The following is a 22,088-nucleotide window of genomic DNA, read 5'->3' on the forward strand; positions in this document are numbered from 1 at the left end:
ACTCTCTCTTCTGCAGGAAGGTTTCAAGGACTTTAGCCTTTAATATCACGACTTATTTCAAAGACTGGTTTGTGCAGACAGGCCTTTACTAATATATAAAATATAGCAACAGGAATGTTGTTATCTGATATTAGGCCAACCCAGCTGGTTTTTTTTCTGTCTCAGCAGTGGTACATGCCATCCTGGGATGGCTTGTACTCTGCATCTGGGTGGCCATGGAATCCTACTATCCCATAAATATACCTACCAAAAATAGAGATGTGCATATGTAATGAATTATAATTTTGTTCACATTTAATAGATGAAGTGAAATGGTTATTTCAAACCACTACTGAATGAACACTTGAGAAGGCTTAAATATTCATTTTGCTGGACAAAAAGAAGCTCAATCTTGAGTGATCTCTTATTTCAGATATAAATGGATTTGTTGCTCTACTTAAAACAATTAACAATTTTCTGTGAATTTTTACAATCTAAAAAGAAAAATATCCAAGTGATCTAATGAAGTTATTCTAGAGAAACTTTTATTCCAGTTATCATATGATTGTAGTACAGACAAGATGGAGCTTGGAAATCACTGTTTGGATTCTCCACCCGAATTAAGACACTGAGTGGTATCTGAATCTTTAATGCCACAGAAAAATGGAAAATGGAAGGGAATATTCTGAAAGGGTTTGCTTGCCAACAAATAGAACATCTTTGGTTGGTCAGTGACAGAAGGCAGAGTGTCATAAAAGCATTTGCAGTTTCTGTCATCTTATTAATTGTTTCAGACACATTGCTGTTGGATATTGGTTAGAAATCAAAAGGATGGATGGATTAGAAACCAAATGAAACTTTTTTGTTGTTGTTGTTGTGAAAATGAAAATGTTTGGTTGGAAATCAAGATGGTATCATGAAGTTGGATTTTCCCCTGATAGCTCTATTAGGCTTCAACATCTGTAATGGTGTATTTATATAAAAATAAGAATGATGAGTATGATAAATAATAAGATTAATAGCACTAAGAATGAGAATTGGGCTGTGTTACTTTCACACATAGCAAAGATGAATTTGTGTCTCAGTCCTCAGTAATGTGGTTTAAAGAAACTTGGATGGAACCAAAGCCTTGTTATGGGGCTGATGGGGAGATAAAACACACATCTGTTGTAATTTCTACAATACCTCCTTTCCCTGAAGATGATGATCTCAGTCAAGTCACTCCTGAAATTCAGCATTCATCCAGATTTCTCCCTGGGACTGTCAGAATCTACAGTCTGTGCTGCACTGACTCTTGTATTCAGCAGTCTCATGAGTAGCAGCACTTTTCTGCTTCTCAGGGCTTCCTTACCCATCTCCTCAGGAGAAACATTCTGTGTCCCCTGCAGCTGCACTTGATGGGGACAGAGGGTCACTCACACTGACAAGTGCAGGGTGTGTTTGAGAGTGAGTGTTTCCACTCCCTTCATGCAGATCCCTTGGTGGACAGAGAGAAGAGCTTTGTCTCCTGACATCTCTGTGGTTCTCACTGTCACAGAAAAAGCCAGGGCCTGCTGCCAGAGGTCACCCTCATTCCCAAGAATTTCAGGGCACATTCAAATGTATTTCCATATTAGGTCTCTAACTGAGGGTGTGTTCCACCTCAGGGCTGTGTCTCAGTTTCAAATATCACCACTCCCTTGTCATATAAATCTCTTGGTTACTATTGGGAGTGTAGAAGATGTAATTATCCTGGGTCTTCTCAGAATCTGAATTTCAAGACTTTTGAATTTTAGTGGCAGCAAGAAAAGATTAAAAATTTCTTTAAAATATTTTTTAAGCACTTTAATTATAAATATTTTCTAATGAAAGTTCTGAATAAGCAGCATGAGGAAGTTGGAATGTGGCAATAATAAAGAATGCAAATCCCAACTGAGCCCTGAAGTATAGAATTGAAGACTCCATGAATTTAATTTTAAATAAAATGTGATCAGGTAATTTCCAGCATTTCTAGGAAGATAACTTATTATGTGGGGGTTTTGTGCTTATAAAATGTTTCAGTTTGAATTCTAGGATCTGAAGATCTGTAAGACAAAATTTTTATAGCATTGGGTACACATAATAATGGCTACTTTGAATTCTCTTTTTAACAGTTGTAACTTGGACTCATACTCAAATTACTGCCCTACCTAAATATCCACACATTCAGGATTTAAAAAATAAATATTCGGAGAAAATATATTTGAAGTAGGGAATGCTCCCACAAAATGTTGATTCTTTATGTCTGGAATGTATGAAATAACAGCTAAAGCTTTAGTTAGGTATAGTTTTAATTTAGTGCAGTCAACAGCTACAGATTATTTTGCTGAACTTGTTTTGAGCTTAAGGACAAACATGGAAATTATTTCCTCTACTATTAAGATTTACTTTAATTTACAGATTTTTTTTTCAGTGTGGAACTGGCATATTGGTAACAATATTGTCAGTATTGAATTCATGATTAACACTAGTAAATCTAGTGTTAATCATGAATAAGGGAAATTGTTCTACAAGTATTCAATTGTGGGAAGGCAAGAACTGCATAAGCCCAGCAAATAATTATGGCATATTTCACTGTAATTACAGTAATTGGGTTTTGTGTTCTTGTGAGTCAAAACATTGACAACAATTCAGAAGATGTTTCTGTTTTTATTTTCACTGCAGTTTGTATGCTTAGACTATTAACAGTCATGAAGAATAAAAAAGTTTTCAGATTGGTTTATTTTCTTTAATAGCCACACTAAAACTGTACTTCCTTGTGAAAATAAACCTTTTACTATAATGGCAGTTCTGAATCCCATAATGGAATGTAACTCTATATATTTATATTCCATTATATATTCCCTATGTGTAATTCTAAGAGTTTGTATGTGTTAAGAGCTCTCCCTACAGAGCTAACAAGCTGCAAAATTACATTTCACTGACTATTAATTGTTTCAGGTTACGGTCAAGTTCTTCTTGTCCTTTTAAAAAAAATAAATAAGGCAATCAGTGAAGAAGGATCACTTTCAAAGCTGTTTTTGTCTTATTTTACTTCACTGTTATTGCTGTATATTTGGTTCCTCAGAATAACTGAATGAACAGTCAAGTATTTCCGGCCTTAAAAAGTTAAATGCATCAATATTGGTGACTTGAATTGGGTCTTGGAGAGCTGATCTCTGAACATATTGACAAGGTGTAGATGGTATCTCCAGCTCAAAAACATGTTAAAAACACTTGTGGGCACAGTGATCATGTTAGAAAAGAAATAGAAATGGACTAAGTCTTAAGAGAATAAAGAAATGCTTGTCAAAATAGTTCACTGTAGAATAGTGAAAAGCTTTGCTCTCTTGGCATCATTTGAATACAAATTGTCCTTTTAGATGCATTCCCAAAGGTGTCCTGGCCACATTCCTCCTGGACCAGCTGTGGCAGCATTTGAGCCTCAGGTGATCATGAAAAGCAGCTCATTTCTGTGTTTTTCCTGCTGTTATAATACTCCTGCTGCAGCCGTGAAGCACAATTTAATAGCTATTAATTAATATACCTACTGTGCAATGCACTCTGTGGGTGTCTCTGACGCTTCCCTTCCCCAGTCAATAAAGAAAATGTTTTCCAACCTCTTTGCCAGACTTTACCCACTAATACCCTCAGCCACACAAACTTGAATGAGTTTGGAAGTCCACTTTTTTTTGTGGATCTTTTGAAGAAAGAGCTTTCATAAGAAAAAAAAAGCAGTACTTTTTTTCAGGAACAGAGCCCAGGAGAGAGGAAATGTTAAAATAAAGTTGACCCTGTGTTTTGAGAGATGGGAGATTTCTATGATTTGGGTTGAGAATAAGAAACTGTAGGATTCAGTTTTGGATTCAGGCCTGTTTGCCTGTCTTCCTTGTTTTGGGGCCCTTCCAAGCTAAGCCATGATTTTGTAGTGCATTATGGGTAATAATATGAATATTTATTTCATGGCTATAGATTATACGTGGTCCAACTGCCTGGATGCTTCTCCCTCTTAAAGGAGAAAGGATAGGATATGGCATTTCAGGAGTAAATGGAACTCTTGCCAGCCACAGATCTTTCTCCATGCATATGGAAATGCCCTTAAAGCCTCTACTTCTTACAACAAAACTTTTGCCTTCCATCTTACTCAGCTGAACAGACTAGAAGGTCCCAAATGCTTTGGATTGGAAGGGACTTTAAAGATCATCCAGTTGCACCCCCTGCCATGGGCAGGGACACCTTTGACTAGCCCAGGGTGCTCCAGGCCCCATCCCTTTTATTGAGTCATTCCCATGCAGAAAACTGGAAACCAATCATGGATATAATACAAGCCGAAATATACAAGTTAGAGTATCTAGTTTGGTAGCTTTTGTTCCATGTTTTTATGAATGCTTTTATCACAGCACAGTCAATAGACATTTGGAAATGTTTTTCAGATTAATTGGCAAGGAAAATCTGTGCTTGCTGGGTCTGAAAGGGGCTGGGGCACGCTCAGTGATCACTGCTCGATATCTGAACAGATAGTGAAGGGCACCAGCACTACAGGACTTCTCTCCTGGACTCCACTAATCTCCAGTTCCCTTCTGACAGGTCCAATCTGTGCATGAGGAGATCCTTGCAGCAATTTGTGCAGTGGGTCCCTGACCACTTTCTGAGTCTGTCAACAAATCTGCTTGTCAGAGAGTGCCTAGCATTGCACAGGTTCAGAAGAATGGACACTTGCTCACTCTAAAATATAATTCATGCAAAATATTCATCTAAATGAATGAGGCCAACATGCTGCATTTAAAGAAGTTTATTTTGAAATATGTCTTGTAAAATAGATGTATTTATGATGCTGTAAAAAATGTTTGGAGGGTTTTTTGGGGTGTTTTTTTGGTTTTTTTGTTGTTGTTTGGTTTGTAGTTTGTGGGGTTTTTCTGGTTGGTTTTTTTGGGTTTTTTTTTGGGTTTTTTGTGTTTGTTTGTTTGTTTGGGTTTCTTTTGGTGAGTGTTACACCCTTCTTTGCTAGGTCTGAAATGTATGCTCAGGCAGCTGAACATGTGCATTCAATAGTATGTTTAATTTTTCTCTGCATGTTTTTCAGCACTACATGCTGTTTTTCCAGTGTTACATGCCCTTGTGATTTTCAGTAATGTGTTGGTATTAATTTACATCCCCATGCTATCCCATCAGGCCTGTAATGAGTGATTGAGTTCTAGAGACTGTAAGACCATCTGTAATTTGGCCTGCAGGCTTATCTAAACAAAATAATGTACAACAAATAAAGGCAGCATTAGTGCATTTTGAGTGCTGATTATTTCAAATCAGATACACAGGAAACCAGATGTTGAAGTTTATCTAAAACACTTGCAGCTCAATCTGTAACTACAGTAGGAAGAGTGCTCAGTACTTTTTGTATGGAGTTCACAAAGTGTCTGTAGCAAATACAAATTTATTCTTATTCCCCAATTCATCTTTTCAGATGATCTTTTGCAAGATTTGTTCTGCTTGCAAACCACTGCTTAATTAATTTTGGCATAATTCTGCAGGTATTTTGGGAGCAAAATGCAGTTCTTTTACATTGCCCTGAATTTAAATCAGACACATCTTGAATATGGTGATAAATTTAGCTGCCTAAACTTAGGTACAGAAAGTAGCCTGAGCTTTTTTAACTGTACTTGTAGCTCTAAGAGTTGTGTATGAGACAATGTATGTGGCATTTGCAGATGGCATACATTTGAGTGTGTAGTTAGGATGTAAAATCACAGCTTCAGATACTCAGATTTGTAACAGTTTTACATAAAACCAAAGTAAAAATATATTTACCTTATTTGGAATAGTACTGAGTACACTCTGGACACTACTCTAGCTTCACACAGTAATGAAGAAAAGGTCTTATAATTTTGGTAAAGAAATTACTCAGTCCATGCTAATTATGTTTCACCTTACTATTCCAACATGACTCCTCAGAGGAGCTCAAATGCCATTCACTTGCATAGTATTGAATGATATTAAATGATACTAAAAGCGAGTTGAAGAGATTTTTCAAAGCAGACTTGTGTTGAGGTGTCAGACACTTCAAGCCTCTGGGCTTTCATAAGCTGCTGGCTTTATTAATCTGAGAAAAGTAAGGCTTTGGATGTCCCAGTCTCAGCCCCAAATCAGTTTGCCTATGCAGCTTTACAAATACAGTATCTTTAAGTGAGGTGATATAAGTTCCTGACACAGAAAAGTAGACAAGACAGTAGTGTGATCTCACAGGCAGTTCATCCCTGTAGATAAAGGAAGCATAATTATCCCAGGGATTTTCTGTTGAAATGCAGCCTTACATATGAAATTAAATAATATATTTTTGTCCTATGTATCGATGATATTGAGTAAAGCAGTCTGGCATTATGATGGGAGAGAGGGTTTTAACAGCTTCTGATCTGAAAGTGATGAGGAGATGGTGGCACTGAAGGAGCAGAGAACTGCTTTTTCTTTTTTTTCATCTTTATCTGAGAAGATGATAGTGCAACATCTTCCTTGTTATTTTGTCCTGCTTTTGATAGGCATTGGCTGTTTGGAAATGACCACAACAGTGCAGTCATGTTTCCTGTCGCATTTGTAATTTGGGAACTTACCCTTTCCCCATAATGCAAAGACAGCGGTTAGTGTAAAATAGATAAGGACTCTAAGGTCAGATAAAGCCAAACAACATTACAAAAAAATGTCTCTGGATTATGTTTTGATGTGTTTATTTTATGACTTCACCATTTTAGAAATTAAAGTAAAGGTACATGAAACTTACCTTTCTTTTTACTGTTTAATCAGATGCTCTGTTTTGGGGTCCCTGGGTCTGTGGCATTTGCTGGAATTTGTTATACTGTGGTTGATATTATTCTGTATTTGCTGCTTCCATCTTTTCATGCTCATGAAGTATTAGATATTTTTTGATGAAACCAGTACAACTTCTTCATACTCTGAGTAGTTACACATGGAAGGAAGGGATGGTTCCTCTTCTTTTCCCTTTTCATATCTCCTTGCCTCCCCTGCTTAATACTCTGCAACATCAAATGTAGGGCATTAATTCCCATAAAGTCAGTTTGGACAAGGAAATCTTGTGAAAATAAGTATAGAGAGGGAAGACAGAGTTGTTCTGTCTTGAGCTGCAGCTGCTACAAACTACCATCTGTAGTAGCTGGGCCTTACAACTTTGAGTTTTATTTCTGGAAAACATCATTGCCATGTGTTGAATGTATTATAATGCTCCACATTTCCTCAAAGTGAAAGCACTATCATGAATGATTATTATTAATTACTTTACTGCTCAGGAGCTTGACATTAAAACAGAAATTGTCCCTTTTAGTGTGATTTTTGGGAATTTTGATTTATGACTGAATATTGCTCTCTAAATAAGTTTTGGAATTTCAAGGAAATTGAGTCAACTTCAAAAAACTGAGTTGTCCCAGAAAGAGTGTTTTGAATAAGAAGATAACTGCTCATAATTCTGACAGTCACTTAAAGGACAGAAAATACTTAGAAAATACCATGTATTACATGCATTTACCATTAGCATTCATTTTCGGACTAGAACACATTATTCATGTGTTAATCTTTTAAAGCAGAAACACGTAGAATTAATGAGTTTTAAAAGCATAGAGGAAAATCAATATTAAAAAACTTATTAGGGTTGTATGGATAAAACAAGTATTCTCTGGTGACAGCTTTAATACTTTCTAAAACTAATACCTTTAATTGAGTTAAGTGGCTCTGAGAGTAGTACAGAGTCTCATGATATCACCATGCAAATATGATGAGCCTCAGAGATGTAATTTTTGCTTTAACTTGATATATTAGAGCAGCACTTCTGTGAGCAGCTCTTTTTTCTCTTAATACTTTTGAGATAAATCTAGTCTGCAATCAAAACGGCTAAAATTGTTCTGTCCATGGATCTGACCATGGAAGCATGGGAGAGCAGTCTCAGAGGAAATCTCTGAGATGTGACCAAAATACTTAATTTTATGGAGTTAAGTACACAAGTTCCATTCAGCTGATAAAATCAACTATGTATGTGTTACACAATTCCTGTTTCTGCAGAATACATAATCACATCATTGCCTTTCTCCAAATGCTTGCAGGAATTAAATGTGCCCTCCTTGTGGAATGAGTGCCACAGATACTCAGCAGTCCTCACCAAAGGGAAAATGTGAGTGCTTTTGCCTTATGTAAACACACAACAGAAGCTTGTCCTGCTTGGGTAGGTAACCAAGCAGAGGTTGTTTATTCCCAGGATGAGGCTCCCCACATCCCAGCAGAAGGTCCCTGGTCAGAAAGCAGGCTCCAGGTGCATTCTGCAGAAGCAGCAGAGCTGCTCAGCTCAGCACACGTGAATTGTGAGGAAGCGAAGGTTTTGGGACTGGGTCCTGCTGTCATTCACCCTTGCTCAAACCAGCGTGCTGATGAGCACATTGCAGTAGGGAACACTTCTCAGAAAAGGTGTTAGCAAGCCAAAGTAAACAATTAGGGGGTTATGGGGTTTTTAGGTGTGTCTGGATGCAGATTGCAAGCAGCGGTGTGATGAGTCAGAGAGGAGTTTGATAAAGCAATAATAGACCAAACCCCTAAAACGACAGGACTAAAGTATAATCTTATGACTTCTCGTGGCAAATGCATTGCAGTAACTTTAGTATCTATGCAGTGCTCTGAAGGAGGAAAACTGCCATTAGTTAACTAGGCTATGCACTGACCCTTTCAGCAGTTCATTGGGAAGTAGGAACTGATAGCAATGCAGAATTTTCCTGTTAATCTGATGTGCCTAATATGGGCACAGTGATTTAACTCTGCCTTAGCCCACTCCCAGGTTTTGCTATGTTTCTACAGGGAAAACCTTACTATAGCTGAAGCCAAAACTCCCCCAGTTGAATTTTGCACATGTGATCATGTGCCATTTTACTTGTTCAGAGATTGGTGCTTCCCAAAGCCATACTTCAAATGTTGTATCTGTGTGTTTCAAGACTTTGTCTGGCAAAGTATGAGGTCACATAGTTCTCTCACAGGAAAAATGTCTTATCAGAACAAATGCAGAACTGGCAGGTCTTACAAAATAAAGCTCCCCTAGAAGAGCCAAAGTGTTTCAGTAGTGTTGGGAGAGGACAGAAGTTCATGCTCCCAGTGCCAGGATGATTTGGGTTTCCCCTGGAAACACACAATTTATTTGTGATTAAATCCAGCAGAGGTAAATAAAATAGCTTTGTTGTTTGTTGGCGGTTAGGTGTCCTTCTTTTATTTACCTGTGGAATTTTTACCCATTAGTTGCGGGGAAAACCTAACTGCGGGTACTTGGTGGATACTTGAAGAACACAGAGTTCGGCCGGGCCCAAGGGGGGAAAGGGGCAGGAAAAGGGGAGAGCGAGGACAGTTTTGCGGGCTTCTTCAGCTTTGGAGAAGGACACTTTGGGCACAGAGCTGTTGCTGTGGGGAGAAGGGAATTTCACCACCACCCAGATGGAGCTGCTGCTTCTTCTTTTCCCTCTTTGTTGGTGGCCTTGCATCCCCTGTCCTGCTGGGACGTGTGGCAGTGCCAGGCACCGCCGCAGAGCTGCTGATACACCTCAGCCACCAGCCCAGGATCTCAGCTCATCCCTGCTGTTCCAGCTGAGTGTTCCTCAGAGCCCTGCAGGAGCACCGGGACTGACTGCCCAAGGGGTTTGTGAAGCAAAGCCTCTCCTCCATCCCTTCCCATCTCGGTCAAGAAAGCTGTCATGGGACCCCTGGTTCTGTTTTGTTGTAAACGCTGTAGTTATTGTTGTTTGTGTGCCTTGTTATACATACTAGTAAAGAACTGTTATTCCTATCCCCAGAGCTCTGCCTGAGAGCCCCTTGATTTCAGAATTATCATAATTCGGAGGGAGGGGGTTTACATTTTTCATTCCGAGGGAGGCTTCTGCTCTCCCTAGCAGACACCTGTCTTCCAAAACCAAGACATTATTTTATGCCATTTGTCAGTGTTCAGTTACATAATTTGATAATTCAATTCCATAGACATCATTTTCACTCCTTGCTGTTTGGGTTGTGGCTCTTCCAACAGTAGGCTCTGGTGTTGTCAGCTTTTTAGTATTTACCTTGAATTTGAATGCAATGCAGCTAAAGTGTTGCTCTGGAATTAACTGGAGATTTCAATAATTTTATTTTCTAGAAGGCAAGGTTTCTTATTTCTGTCACCTGGGTTGTTACCACAGTATATGCCAGTGACATTTTTTAGTCTTTACTTGTTTATCATAGCATCAAAATAAGCATCAGCTTAATTTTAATGATACACCTACACACACTTTTTTTTTCCTCCTTTGAATTTATATGTGTCATCCTATCCATTTTCCAAGCTAGACTGTCAGCTCATGTGCTTTCAAGGATTATCAGAATTAAAATTTATAGGTAGCTTCCTTAGAAACTGTTAGGATCACCAGGAATCATGAATTAAATTGCTTTTAGATCACAGCAACTTAAGCTAGAGATACTTTATATCTTTTGAACCAAGTTAATGTAGGAAAAGATATTGAGGAGAACTTGCAGCAGAAATAGCTTTTGAATATTCATGTATCTGAACTTAGAAAGGCAGGTACATGTACACTGCACATTTATGATGAAGTCAGCCCTATTCTTGATGGAAATGTGTTTTGAGGGTAGGTCTTTAGAAAACATTGGATTTTAGCACTTACAGGGCCAGCTGCACTTCTCTGATTTTTGTAGTGTCTTAGTGAACTCCTTCATTAGTTGGCTATTATATGTTTTCAAAACCTGTACTGAAATTTGTACCATTGTAACACTTGGAACATGAGCTAAACTCCAACACAGCTTGTATCCACCAAGGTTATTCTGCAGAGGATGCAGCCACATCAGTGCTGCTCCTGAGGCTTCCTAGAGAAACTTGGAACACTGGTGGTTATAGTGGGCAGATAGTACTTTGGTTTCAAGTATGCTGTCTGTATGATAACAGAATTTTAAATAATAGTTTTGAAGGTATTAAAGCATACATATCAAATCGTGTTGTGTGAGGAAATGGAAATCTGATCGTTTGTATTGTCATATCCGCATTTATATTGCAGATGTGGCGAATTTCTGTTCACAGGAGACAGCCCTCAAGAAGACAAACCTTTCTTGTGAGAGGTTCCTTGTGTTTGAACTTTGTATATGCTATGGTAAGAGCTTTCAGATTTGTGTCCCTTACATATTATGATTTCTTTGAATCATTTGTGCAGTGGGGAGACACTTGGAAGGGCACACCCCAGACATGTCACAACATGCCAACAGCTTTACTGATGACATCGACCTGGTACCCGAGGAGTCCCCGCTGCCAGTGGCATCCGATGTGGCACAGTGAGTGGGCAGCAGCTCTCAACTGATCACATTAATGCTCATTAACTGTGAGGGACACCTATCACCTAGTAAGAGTTATTATTTTGCTGTCTAGCTTCACATGAAGTGATTGTGAGTTTGATCTTGTTTAACTAAATGTGAACATTTCCTACCAAATGCAAGTTTAGCCTTAAGTTTGGTGGAAGTAGCCAGATTCTTGGAAAAGCAGCACTGCTCTGTTGTGGGTGGTTAGCAGTATTGGTGTCCTTGTTTTCCCACTTTTAAAGGCAACTGACACAGTTCCTGAGAGCTGTGAGCTTTACAGACAGTTTTAAACTAGTAGATATCTCCATCAGATTAAGCTCTAAAGAAGTCTTAATATTAATTGATTGGACACTTAAATGAAGTAGTAATTTATAAATACAGCCTGAAAATAGAAAGCCTATCTCATGTAATATTTTTATAAAGCAGGCACAATTTTAAGAAAATGATGAAACACAAATATGAAAGTGAAATTATTATCTAGGACAGAAAAACCCCATCAGGGAGTTCACTGCCATTGTTGAATTTTTGCTTTTACTTGGCTTAGAAAATATAAACAAAATAATTATATAGGACAACTCTATATTGTGCTTTAGTAAACTTCATGCTTTTGTCCTGTAATATACATGTCCAGTTTTGGGCATGGGTATTCTGGAGTAAACTTTAAATGTAAACCAAAGCATTAAAACACAGAGGAAGGCCTGGATGGACAAGAGCATCCAGGTGCTATAGCAATGCTTTATCTCCCATCAGAAACTGATACAAATAATGCTGGTGATGAGATCCCCTGAGTTAGCAGGCTCATGAAGGTCTAGCTGATGTTTGGATGTTATGGTAATGTTGGTAAAAAATCAACTGAGATACCCTTGCAAGAGGAAATATTCTTGTCACTGGAAAGAACACTTTAATAAATATCTGAGATTAAAAAAAATAAAAAAGAAAAAAAAATTGCTTACCTTCAGGTAGGGAAAAATATCCACTGCGCGGTGTTCAGGATGAAATTGAAAGCCATGTGATTGCATTCTATGGTGTGACTGACTTTAAGAGGTTTTCTTTCACATCCTATATTTGCTTTCTGTCAAGGGAACTCATATAGATGATGTGTCTGCAGCATCTAAAGAAACTGTACTGTGTTTTCATACCAGATATCCTGGTCCTTGTATTTCCCCACATGTAATATTGGCCTTGCTTTCAAATGAGAGAATTCTAAATTGTTCTATCAAATTTGTCTTTTTTCTTCTGTTTATTCAGCACAGTGCAAGCAAAGAGTTTTGCATTTGAGATAAAAAACCCCTCAGTTCTAATCTTATTTCTACTGTTTAGTGCACGAAACATGGTGGTATTGTGACTTATGTGACTTGTACAGTGTAAACTGTACCTGCATTTTTTAGCTCCTATTGGTGTTTAAATGCACTTATCCTTTGTGGGGAAAATAAGAAGTAGCAGAAAGATAATGAAATGCACAAATGAAAAAAGAAATTAAATTATGGATAGATTTAAAGTATTGTGCTACACAGTTTAAAGTAATATACTCTGAAATCATTCATTCCTCTTGATGTGGATGTCAGGTGCATAGAAACAGAATGATCTTGCAACTGCAATTGCTAAATTAAGGATTTTTGTATTCTAAACCCCATGATAAAAAAACATATGTATAAATTATAGCTTCTAAATATTTGTAAGAAACTTCAAATGTATAGAAAACATAAGGTTAAAAATTATAGATACAAAGGTGCCACGTAAGAACAAAGTCAAAACATCATTGCATCTAGTTTTCTGCTTCTAAATTGAGCACAGCAGCTTTCACCTCTATCACTGACCATCTTATTTTCTGTGTCTGTATTTCTGCCTAGTAGGATGCATTCATTTAAGAGTTGTCCTGATTCTTGAGCAGAAATGTGTAGTGTGTCCTTATTTTAACTGTGAACTTTATGAGAGAAGCACAGCACGTGTTGTATTTGTGCATCCGGGTTTAAACTGCCAATTCTAATGCAAACAGTAAGATATTAACACTGCATTTACCTGATACACAGATATTAGATATACTCAGTGTAATTATTTATCTTGTCTTTTGGCAGAACTGTAAGCAGGTAATTCTTGGTGTGTGCTTTGGTGTGCGAGCTTTCCAAAACAGCATGGCTTCCGCTTTTCACTTAATTAGGGCCAATGAATCTTCATCCTAGAGTTGTAAAAGGAGTCAATGATTAGAGAGAAACGCTTCCAAGAGTAAAATCCAGCCAAAAGAGGGTGTGTGACTGTGTATATGTGTGTGTGTGTGTATATATATATATATAAATATATATATATATATATATATGAATACACAGTGAGTCTTCTCAACTTTCAAAATACGTGAAAACTTGGCTTTCACATATCACGTTCATGCCAGGATCCCACAATGATTACAGTTTAACATGAAGCACTTTGTGAACTCAAGTTTGACTTTAGCTGCCAAAAGCTAAAGTTTTGTTTGCCTCCAGCAAGTGTTTTAAGCTACAAAATCAATCCTGCAGTAAACTTTTATTTCAAAGTCTGCAACTGGTCATTTTTAAGCTTCTTGTGTTGATTATTAAATGTGGTGCCAGGTCAACAACTGTAATGTTTTGAGAGTTGTTTTCTATAATGTGAACAACAGATGCTTGTGAAGTCTGCTCTGCTGGATGGATGACAGTAGAGATGCTCTCTGGTGACATAAGCTTTGCTTTAGGCCACACTCCCTTACAAATTCTGTCAATTGTGTGGGAAGGGCAAATGATATCCCAGGAAAACAGATTTCCTGCCCTTGAGCCTTGTTGCCTTAGACAAAACTCTCTCACATCAGTATGCACATTGTGTGTAGCAGATTCCTGTCACAGTAACTCAGGTGGATCAGTGGTTTTAAAGCAGTAACTAAAAAAATTACTTATTTCTTGCTGTGAGATATGGATTAGAACAAGAGCAAAACAGGCTTAAAACTTAAAAGGAATAATGAAAGTTTATGAACAAAACTACAAGAATAAAAACATCAGAATAAACTTCCAGAATACTCTTTTATCCCCCACTACTTGACCATTCTTTTGTACACATGACAACACAGAGACAAAAAACTTTAGAACTTTGGTGGTTAAAACAGTCTCAATTTCTGCTACAGTCTTTTCATCAGTCTGTGTAGAGAAACAGAAGTCTTCTTTTGCTAATCTATGGAATTTCTCACAAGAAAACTACTTCTGTTATAGTTTTCTATTTTTCCGATGTCAGCTGCCCGGAAATCCTGTCATCAGATTTTACTCCTCCCATCTCACATCACTCTGAGGTGTTTATGGGCCATGAGTCTAGGGATGTTAAGGATGAGTTATGCAAAGGCAAAAGTCTTTTTTTCATCTGTCTCTGTGAGCTTCCCTGGAAAGTTTTCTCATTGCCCCCAAGGCTTCAAATTTTCACTTCACTCTGTTCCAGCAACTCACTGTATCACAATTACTCTCTCTTTTGCTCAAAATCCACACTTTGAATACTCCATTCCTCCCAATATACTCTGTCATGAATTAAAGGAGTCTTTTTAAACCACAACTGTCCATCTCCATAGCTTTAACAGAAAGATATTTTCAGCTTATAAAGCATCTCCTTATCCTCTCCCCATCTAAAACTTAACTCTTTTTTCACTGTTTTTGGTGGTTTTATGATGTCTTCTTTATGTTGATTGTCTCTTTCTCTGTCTGTCTCTCTGGGAAAAAGGAGTAATCTGTATATTTTATCCAGGTAGCAAAAGAATTAAAGTCTTAGAAAAGCTGCAAGAGTTCATGGTGTCAAGTTTCAGTCCAGCAGCAGAAACTACAAACTAAGCTAAGCTGGCCAACTCCATTTCCTTTCCTCCCCCCCACACCCCCCACCTTTCATCCTCTGCGGCCTTGTCCAGCCTGGTAGGGCGGGGAGAGGAGGCCAAGACAGAGCCTTGTTACCTTCTCAGAAGCCGGAAACCAGAAAGGACAAGAGAGCTTTGACTGTACATCTTAAGGGGTCTTCACAAATTGAATCCACTTTTTAATGGTCAAAACTGCTGTCAATTCTTAGAAATGACTGATAATTGGTCAGAAGGAAGGACTTCCATCAGCCACCAGCAGCTTTAACTTCCTTAGCTCTCAAAACCACCTTAAAGGTAAAGCCACCCCATGACAATCAGGTTGCTTAAAAACTGCTGATATTATTGTTTAAGGTGATATTTGACTGAAAGCAAACCAGTTCAATGTGTTGCAGCACTGCCCAGGTCTCAGTGGCGGATGCATCCACCATTGGAATTCTGATGTGAATGGTCCATGCAAGCCTGGAGAAGCTAAGCTGCCCTAGTAGAAGGTGTCAGTAAAATCCAGCAGCAAGCTGGAAAATGGAGTTTGAGAGACCATTCTGCAGTAACACAGCTGCTTTGGATCTCTTCAACAGCTGGGATGATGATTGTTTCTGGTGATCTCTGCACAAATGTGAACAACTCCTGAGCCAGGGGACAAAAGCATCACCTTCAGTTTATAACTCTGTGACTGCCTAAAGTTCTTGTTTGGTATCTCTTGCCCATTTCCTCAGGGGCCAAAAAATCCCATGTGCTTCTGACCTGAATAGAGCTTTGTTGGTTTATAATGGCTGCTTCTGAGGTGTCCAAAGTTGAATAAAAATGATATTGTTAAAGACTAATTGGTTCTGACAGATTAAATAAATATATTAATTTCAATCAGTTGATGAGTAGTTCTATTTGTAGCAAGAAAAATTTGGACTGCCTCACTGCCTGATGTAATTACTCACCTAATATTTCACATTCTCTGATGAACAGTCAGAAGGGGACTTCATCAGTTCATCACTGGAGTTTTGCAAGAGTAAAAGAGAACCCAATAACTTTAAGACTTACTATTTTATTTATTTTTTTATCTTCAGCTGGTTCTATTTTTGTGATGACATGAACCCTTGGCCATGACAACATTTTCTGTTGTACACATCACACTTCATCTTCCATCAGGAGAGAATTCGGCCAATAGACTGCACTGAAAGATTACACCAACCTGGTCCCAGATAGCACAGTCTCAGGAAAAATACACAGAGCAGCAGCTTCAGAGACAGACATCCTGTTTTTGTTTTTCAGAGCTCTGTGGTTTAAAGCTGTGGTGTCTAAAGCTTTTTCAACTGTAAGGAAAAGCAAAAGTCAGAAATTCTATATGTCAGCATGGTTAAAGCAGCTGTGGTTGGGCGTATATTTTGTGGCTCCCTGAGGTCACATGAAGGTGAATGCCAGCTGGCAGGGAGCAGGGCAGTGCTGCAGCTCAGCCTCTGGCAGGTGAGATGCACACACAGTGCCCATGGTCAGTGCTGGCTGCCCTCAGGGGACAGCTGAGCAGTGACTCCTCAACTGGAGCAGGCTGCCAGGGAGCTGAGAACTCCACCTGTTCCCCACAGGGAAAGTGGGGCTTAAGTACTTTTCATGGGCTGAGAGCAAGACCAGCAGGTGCTCTTCTTTCTGAGGCTCTGTCCACAGCAGAGTCAAGCTGTGCTTAGGAGCCATGGGTTTGATCCAATCCTGGCTAAAACAGTTCTGTGCAGAGGTTTAGAAAGCTTGAAGGTGCTTTTGTAGGAGTGTGGGTGCTGTGGCTGTGAAAATGGCTCACTGCTTCTGTTTAAGGGCTTTAAGTAATATAACAGAAGCACAGACCTGAATGTGGAAGCAACCTGATATCCACTGTTCCCACCTCCTCCAGTTTTTTTATTTCAAGCTCATAGTACAAAACTGGCTTTTAGATTGTTCAAGAGAATTTTCACCTACAAAAGGATTAGCAGGAAAACCCAGGATTTAAATGTGATTATTAAACAATCAAGGGAACCCTGATGAAAGGGGGAAAGACAGATCTGAGGTGAGGCAATGGATGAAAAACAAACCTCTTTTAAGAGGGGAAACTGAGACCCGGAGGGTGAAGGTGACTGAATGCCTTGCTCTGTGTCACTGGTGAATCCTGATAGAAAAAGAGCATCCCAAATTAGTCTCCAGTGGTGAGCAGGACCTTTTGTGAGGATTGAGGCTTAATGAACCCAGAGGGTTTGGTTATCTTTGTCTCTTGGTGCTTGTGCTTGTTTCAGGCTGCCTGGAAGAACAGACCAAAGCTGCTCTCCATGTCACCAGAGCTGGGTTCTGCAGAGACTGGGGGAAAACCTGATTGCTGTGTACTGAGGTGGAAAATCAAATTTGTATTCAAAGGAGGATGCTTCATGGTTAGTCTTGGAATCAAGTTTTTCTCTTTAAAAATAAGCTTAGGAACAGTGTTGGTTTAGGGTTTTTTGGTGGTGGGGTTTTTTTAGGGTTTTTTTTTCCCCTAGAAGAAATAGGTTATATGATTGGCAGATATGAAATATTACTAATTTTCTTCATGCCCACTAACACAAGAGTTTTATACAAAGTGAATGGGACAAATGGTAAAACTTACTCTAGGCCTTAAAACTTGCATTAGGTGTTATCAAAGAAAATGATCATTGTTAAGCCCTTGAAAAAGTGGTTAAACTCATCTTCTGACTTTCAGCCTCCCACTATCTGTAGCTGCTAGTCAAGGTTTTATCCAGATCTTAAGAATATTTTTTGTCCTTTATCTCTGCTTGAAGATCTAAGTGTGCAATTTGTAACACCAAGCATATTTTCAGTCTTTCTGTGGTTTTGTTCTATCTCTGCCAGCTCCATTTATCTTTGTATTTTTATCATAACTTCCTCCTATAGCTTATTGTTTTTAATTTTATTAAAGAAACAGGTCACCTTCTCACCAGCAATTCTATCCCATTGAATATAATATATAATAAGTATACAATAAATATTTTCTATATTCTATATAATATATTCTGTATAATATATTCTATATTCTGTATTTTATATTCTATAGAATATAGAATATATAATCTAGTAATTGGATAGTGATCTTGTGTAGGATAATTGAATCAACTATAAACTCATTAATAACAATTAATAACAATTTTATTACTAAAATAGTGTCCCTGGGGTAACCCACAGTACTATGAGTGGAGGGGCATACATCTATATCCATCTTGTTTCCAGGTTTCTCATTGTCTGTTGGCTTTTGACAATTATTGATTCCCATTCTCAAGTACATCGAACACAGGTATTGCTGATGCAACTAGTTCTGTCCTCAGCATGACACTCAAAAACATTTATCAGATGCTTCAAACAGGGATTTTCACAAGTATCTGTCATTTCTGAACAGAAAAAAATGAATGAAAATAGTGAAAATTTAACAGACAGTAGTAATTGCTAATCTGGTTCTATGCTTTTTACCACTATATGGTCTCATGTTAAATTACACTTTTTAGCACTATCCATTTTTGTCTTCTCACTTCTAATTTGGAACTCTTTAAAAGGGCTGCCTTGGGACTTTCTCCAGCACCCAAATTATTTTTATTGCCATGTAAAATGAAAGCAAGGCTGGCATTAGTATAAATTGGTGCCATTATGTAATAACCTTTTATAAGAATTTGACACTGGTTCTGAGGGGGTTTGGAGGTGTTTTTGAGGTTTTATTCTTGAGTTGTGGTAATTTTTTGCTCTTTCATTCAAAAAGTGAGAACATTTGGCCAGTGGAGGGCACTGCCCTATAACACAGGAGAAACAGAAACTCCTGTTTCAACTTTGCAAATCCCATTTGTCATTTCAGCAAGCTTACTTATAAACTTAATTTATCTGCATCTGAATTTCCCCAATGTTTAATTGGCAAGTTGCCACACTAAGAAAAGTCCCTACTATACTAAAACATCAGTTTTATGAGAAATTTAACCAACCCCCAAAGGCTCCGCTTGATGTGGTCGTTAGACTTTCTTTTCTGGAAAACAAACTATTGTAACAGCCCACTGAAGGCTGTCAAAATATAACTGAATACGTATTATCATGTAAACGTCCATGCAACAAAATTTCCAAATCTGATGGAAAAGTGTGACATAAAAAGTTGCTTTGGAAACGGAAGCTTCTACAAAACATTTTCTATAATTGATTTTTTTTTCTTAATAAGTTTTCTAATAATTTCACAGAATTTTAAAATGTGAATAGACTTTTTCATGGCAGGGGTGTGAAGTGAGCCTGTGATATATGGCTGTGAATATCTGTCTTGGGTAAGAAATAGTTTACAAAAGTCCATCTGTTTCCAGATAAAATTAAAGACTCACATGCATGGCTTTGCTTTACACAGAAATTATTTATCTCAGTAATCAGAAAACAGAAAAAAAGGCAACTTTAACATTTGTTATTGCAAAGAGCTGGATTGGATTCCTGGTCTCCAGTACTGGCACCTCTTATCTGTAGTGTGAGGAGAAAGCCAGGGAAGGGGGAATCACATCAGCAAGGCTCTGTTTGGATGTCAGAATTTGTCGAGGTTTTAGTTAAATATTATTATAACTCAGCTGTAATTTCCAAGCTCCTTGACAGGTGACAATGTCATAAGAGCCTCTATGTGAAGCTGTGATGGAAGTTAGGAAAAACATTACATGAAAGGGTGGTGTTTGCTGAAGGTGACAGTGCAACCCTTCTATCAGACCACTCCAGCCTGTCAACACCAGGACAAAGAAAAGTGTTCCACATGCAGCACTTGTGTTTTGGGGAGGGGAAGATAAAAAGCCTTGCTGGGGAAAGCATGGTGGTTGCACTGCACAGAGAAGTGTGACTCTATCCCTTACATTGAAATAAGCAAGCATGTATTTGCTGTTACCCCTGATCTGGTGGTTTTGCAGTACTTTGTGTTTTAGCATTTCTGTGAGATTAAACTGGATGTGGCTGAACTCTGCCTGTGCCTGTTCTGGTCATAGGCACTTGGTTGTGTTCATTGTTTTTATGTAAAATGTACTAATTTTACATAGGGATAGCAATACATGGTGTTTGCCGTCTAAACATTCAGGTCATTGGTGAGGTGACAAGCTCCATCCATAAACCACAGGGTGTGTTTCATATTGGCAGCATTCAACACAAAAAATACTTTAGAGATTGTTTACACCAGTTGTCCTTCCTTTTTCCTTCTGTGGCTGCTCCCCTGGGCTGCTCCTGTGACCAAGGCAGCCCCTCTCATACCAACCAAAAGCCCCTCCATAACAGGGTCTGTAGAAGCAATTAGGGTCAAAAAAGGATAGAGAAAAGCTTGAAGGCATGAAGACACCATTTTTTTGGTTAGAACTTGTGGAAGAGATAGCTGAGATAAAATCCTATCATTCTTTCTAAGGCAGGAAGCTTTAATTTTACCTTAATAATAGCTGAGTGCTATTCTGCTGTCCTTCTGAGCATGGACAGCAGCCCTGCAAGCCAGAATCCTGCCTTCCACTTGAGAGACTCACTTTTAATCCTTACAGCCTACTTTCTGAAGAGGTGACATGCCCAACATGCTGCTCCTACAGACATTAATTTCTGAGCCAGCATCAACCATGAAAAAAAGGTACAAAAACTGTAAGTGAAAGTTAAGAAGGCTCAGTGTGGTTAAGTCACAAGTTGTGATGGGTGATTATAGGACAAGGATGATAGGAAATAAAATTTTATTACAGATGTCAGGAACAGTTCTGTAGTTAAAAAATGCAATTTATGGGTGATTTCTTCAGTATTTCATCATTACCAATATTATGAAAATCTTCTTTGAAATTTTCAAAATAACCTGAACAACAATATAATGATCATAAATTGAAATTGCATCATTTGGTTATGATGTTTCACAGTGGAGTTTAAACAAACAATTTGGAGTTATGACTATATTTCTACCCAGGAAGCAGGTAAACTATCCACCTAGCCTAAGATAAAAGAAGGAAGACTTTTTAAAGCGTTTTTTAAGTGTCAATTTGGTATTTATCAAGGAGTGCTGCAGTCTTGCCTGCAGTATAGAGTTGCCAATCTCTATACAGTCTTATTCTGTATTTTCTGGTCAAGTGCCTTTCCTTAATGAAATATAAATAATTGTTCATTTCATTCAGGTGGCTTTTATAGACTTGTATAGTGCAACATAGTACCCCATGACGCAAGATATGCTTGCCTTCAGTGCATTAAAGGATATTGGAATTCACATGACATGGCTGAATTACTGGAGCTGCTTCTGTTCTATGCGATGGACTTAAAGCTATAGATTGTTTATGGCAGCTCCAAAAATACTCTCATGAATATTTATGTCTTACTGATTTTTTAAGATTTTCTTTCCTAAAGTGCACTTTAAAGAAAAATCTTACAAAAGAAAAAGAGGTTCTTTAGTAAAGCAAATTCCATTTGCATCTTCATTGTGTGTTTAAGAACAATAGCAATTCTCATTTTTCAGTGAACACTGAGACCACTGGTATGGTGGTTTGACATTGATTGATATTTGGGTAAAGTAGTAAGAAACACCCATGGAAGTGATTTCTTTGAGAGAAGCTGCTGGGAGCTTCCTCTGTGCCTAGGACAGGCCAATGGCTGGCTGGTTCTGAGAACTGACATCATTTTGAACCATTTAAAAATTAGGTCCACTTCTGTGAATTCCACATTTTAAAAACCATAAAACCCAGGAACTTTTTTTCTCTTGGCTTCCGGCCTCAGAAAGGAACAGAGCTCTGGTGGGGCCGGCCCTGCTCTCCATGTGCGTCCTAGGGGAGGCCGGGCCGGACTCAAGCGGCTCCCGGGTGGGGATGGAGACTGTGGGGCCCTGGCCCCAGGCTGGGCCGGGCCACGGCTGCTGACATCTCACCGACACCAAACCCCTGCTCCAGGCCACGGCTGCTGACATCTCACCGACACCAAACCCCTGCTCCAGGCCACG

At 38.5% G+C, this 22,088-nt stretch overlaps 1 protein-coding gene across 1 annotated transcript in view; it reads left to right on the forward strand.

Annotated features, from left to right (window-relative positions):
* LOC107204210 (potassium voltage-gated channel subfamily KQT member 1-like) overlaps positions 1 to 22,088 on the forward strand; it is a 481,393-nt gene that overhangs the window by 75,102 nt on the left and 384,203 nt on the right. Inside the window, 1 exon segment of the mRNA XM_033514697.1 lies at positions 11,193 to 11,310. Within this exon segment, the coding sequence (XP_033370588.1) occupies positions 11,193 to 11,310 (118 nt within the window).

Source organism: Parus major, chromosome 1A (genome assembly GCF_001522545.3).
Source record: "Parus major isolate Abel chromosome 1A, Parus_major1.1, whole genome shotgun sequence".
Lineage (NCBI taxonomy): Eukaryota > Metazoa > Chordata > Aves > Passeriformes > Paridae > Parus > Parus major.